The sequence below is a fragment of the Coregonus lavaretus genome (assembly GCF_964263955.1).
Source record: "Coregonus lavaretus genome assembly, contig: HAP1_SCAFFOLD_1791, whole genome shotgun sequence".
NCBI classification, from domain to species: Eukaryota; Metazoa; Chordata; class Actinopteri; order Salmoniformes; family Salmonidae; genus Coregonus; species Coregonus lavaretus.
Window position 1 is genome coordinate 6,349 of NW_028166113.1, and position 1,152 is coordinate 7,500.

The 1,152-nt window shown below is 50.4% G+C and overlaps 1 protein-coding gene across 1 annotated transcript in view; it reads left to right on the forward strand.

Moving 5' to 3' along the window:
• Positions 1 to 949: 949 nt before the first annotated feature.
• Positions 950 to 1,152, forward strand: part of LOC311114059 (puratrophin-1-like) — a gene marked incomplete at its 5' end in the record, with an annotated part of 18,586 nt that continues 18,383 nt past the window's right edge. The window contains one exon of the mRNA XM_084189332.1: positions 950 to 1,152. This exon is cut by the window's right edge and continues 837 nt beyond it. Within this exon, the coding sequence (XP_084045458.1) occupies positions 950 to 1,152 (203 nt within the window).

Consider the following 1,152-nt stretch of genomic DNA (forward strand, 5'->3'; position numbering starts at 1 on the left):
GTCACTGGGCAGTTCGCGGCTGTGCTTCCCTTTGTAGTCTGTAATCGTTTTCAAGCCCTGCCACATCCGACGAGCGTCAGAGCCGGTGTAGTACGATTCAATCTTAGTCCTGTATTGACTCTTTGCCTGTTTGATGGTTCGTCGGAGGGCATAGCGGGATTTCTTATAAGCGTCCGGGTTAGAGGATTAACATGTTAGAAGTGTTAACTTGTACCGTGCATGTCTTTCTCATCAGCGTTAGAGAATCTGCCAGGAAGCTAGTGATTGGACAGCTCGTTAAAGCTCATTAAGGAGCTGTGTGTGTATGTGAGGGTCTCCTGCTGCTAAGGTATGGATATGGGGTCAGACCTCCCAGCACCGCCACACATTCCTCTGTTGTTTACAGAGCAGAGAGGGCTTCTCTCCTGACCCCACACCTCTCTGTACCTCTCTCCCTGTCCACCCACCCTCACCCTGAGAGGAGTGTACAGTAGTCTTTCAGTCAGTTCCTTGTCTCCTTTCTAACACGTGTGAAGACCAGGCCCATTGTGGCCTAGAGCCACTGAGCTGTGTTGAGGTAAATAGTACGGGCCGCCTCCCAGACGGTCCTACTAGGTTCACTAACGCACGGGTAGTCTTTGTTTGTGGATTATCTCTCTCCTTCTATCTCTCTCTCTCCTTCTATCTCTCTCTCTCTCTCTCTCTCTCTCTCTCTCTCTCTCTCTCTCTCTCTCTCTCTCTCTCTGTATCTATCTATCTGTTCTCTCCCTCTCTCTTCCTACCCACCTTAGTTTAATACACTGACTGTAATTCTCTCTGGATAAGAGTGTCTGCTAAATGACCAACATGAGAAGTGTAGCAGAAGAATGACTTGTTTTTCCTCCCCTCTCTCTCTCCAGACGTATGAGTTTGGAACATTCAAGACAACTATTGATTAAATTAACTAAATGTCTTCTCTCTCTCTCTCCAGGCGTATGAGTGGGCGTTGGAGGGGATGCGCCACTTGGCCAGCATCAGCATGGAGGACTGCACAGTGCCTGACAAGTGCCAGGGGGTGATCAGCTGTCTGGAGGGGTACCGCAGGCAGCACCCCCCTATCCCCGACCCCTGCTTCCAGGAGATGAAGGAGCTGGCTGGGGAGGTGAAGAGTGAGCAGGGCCTCAAACAGTGGAA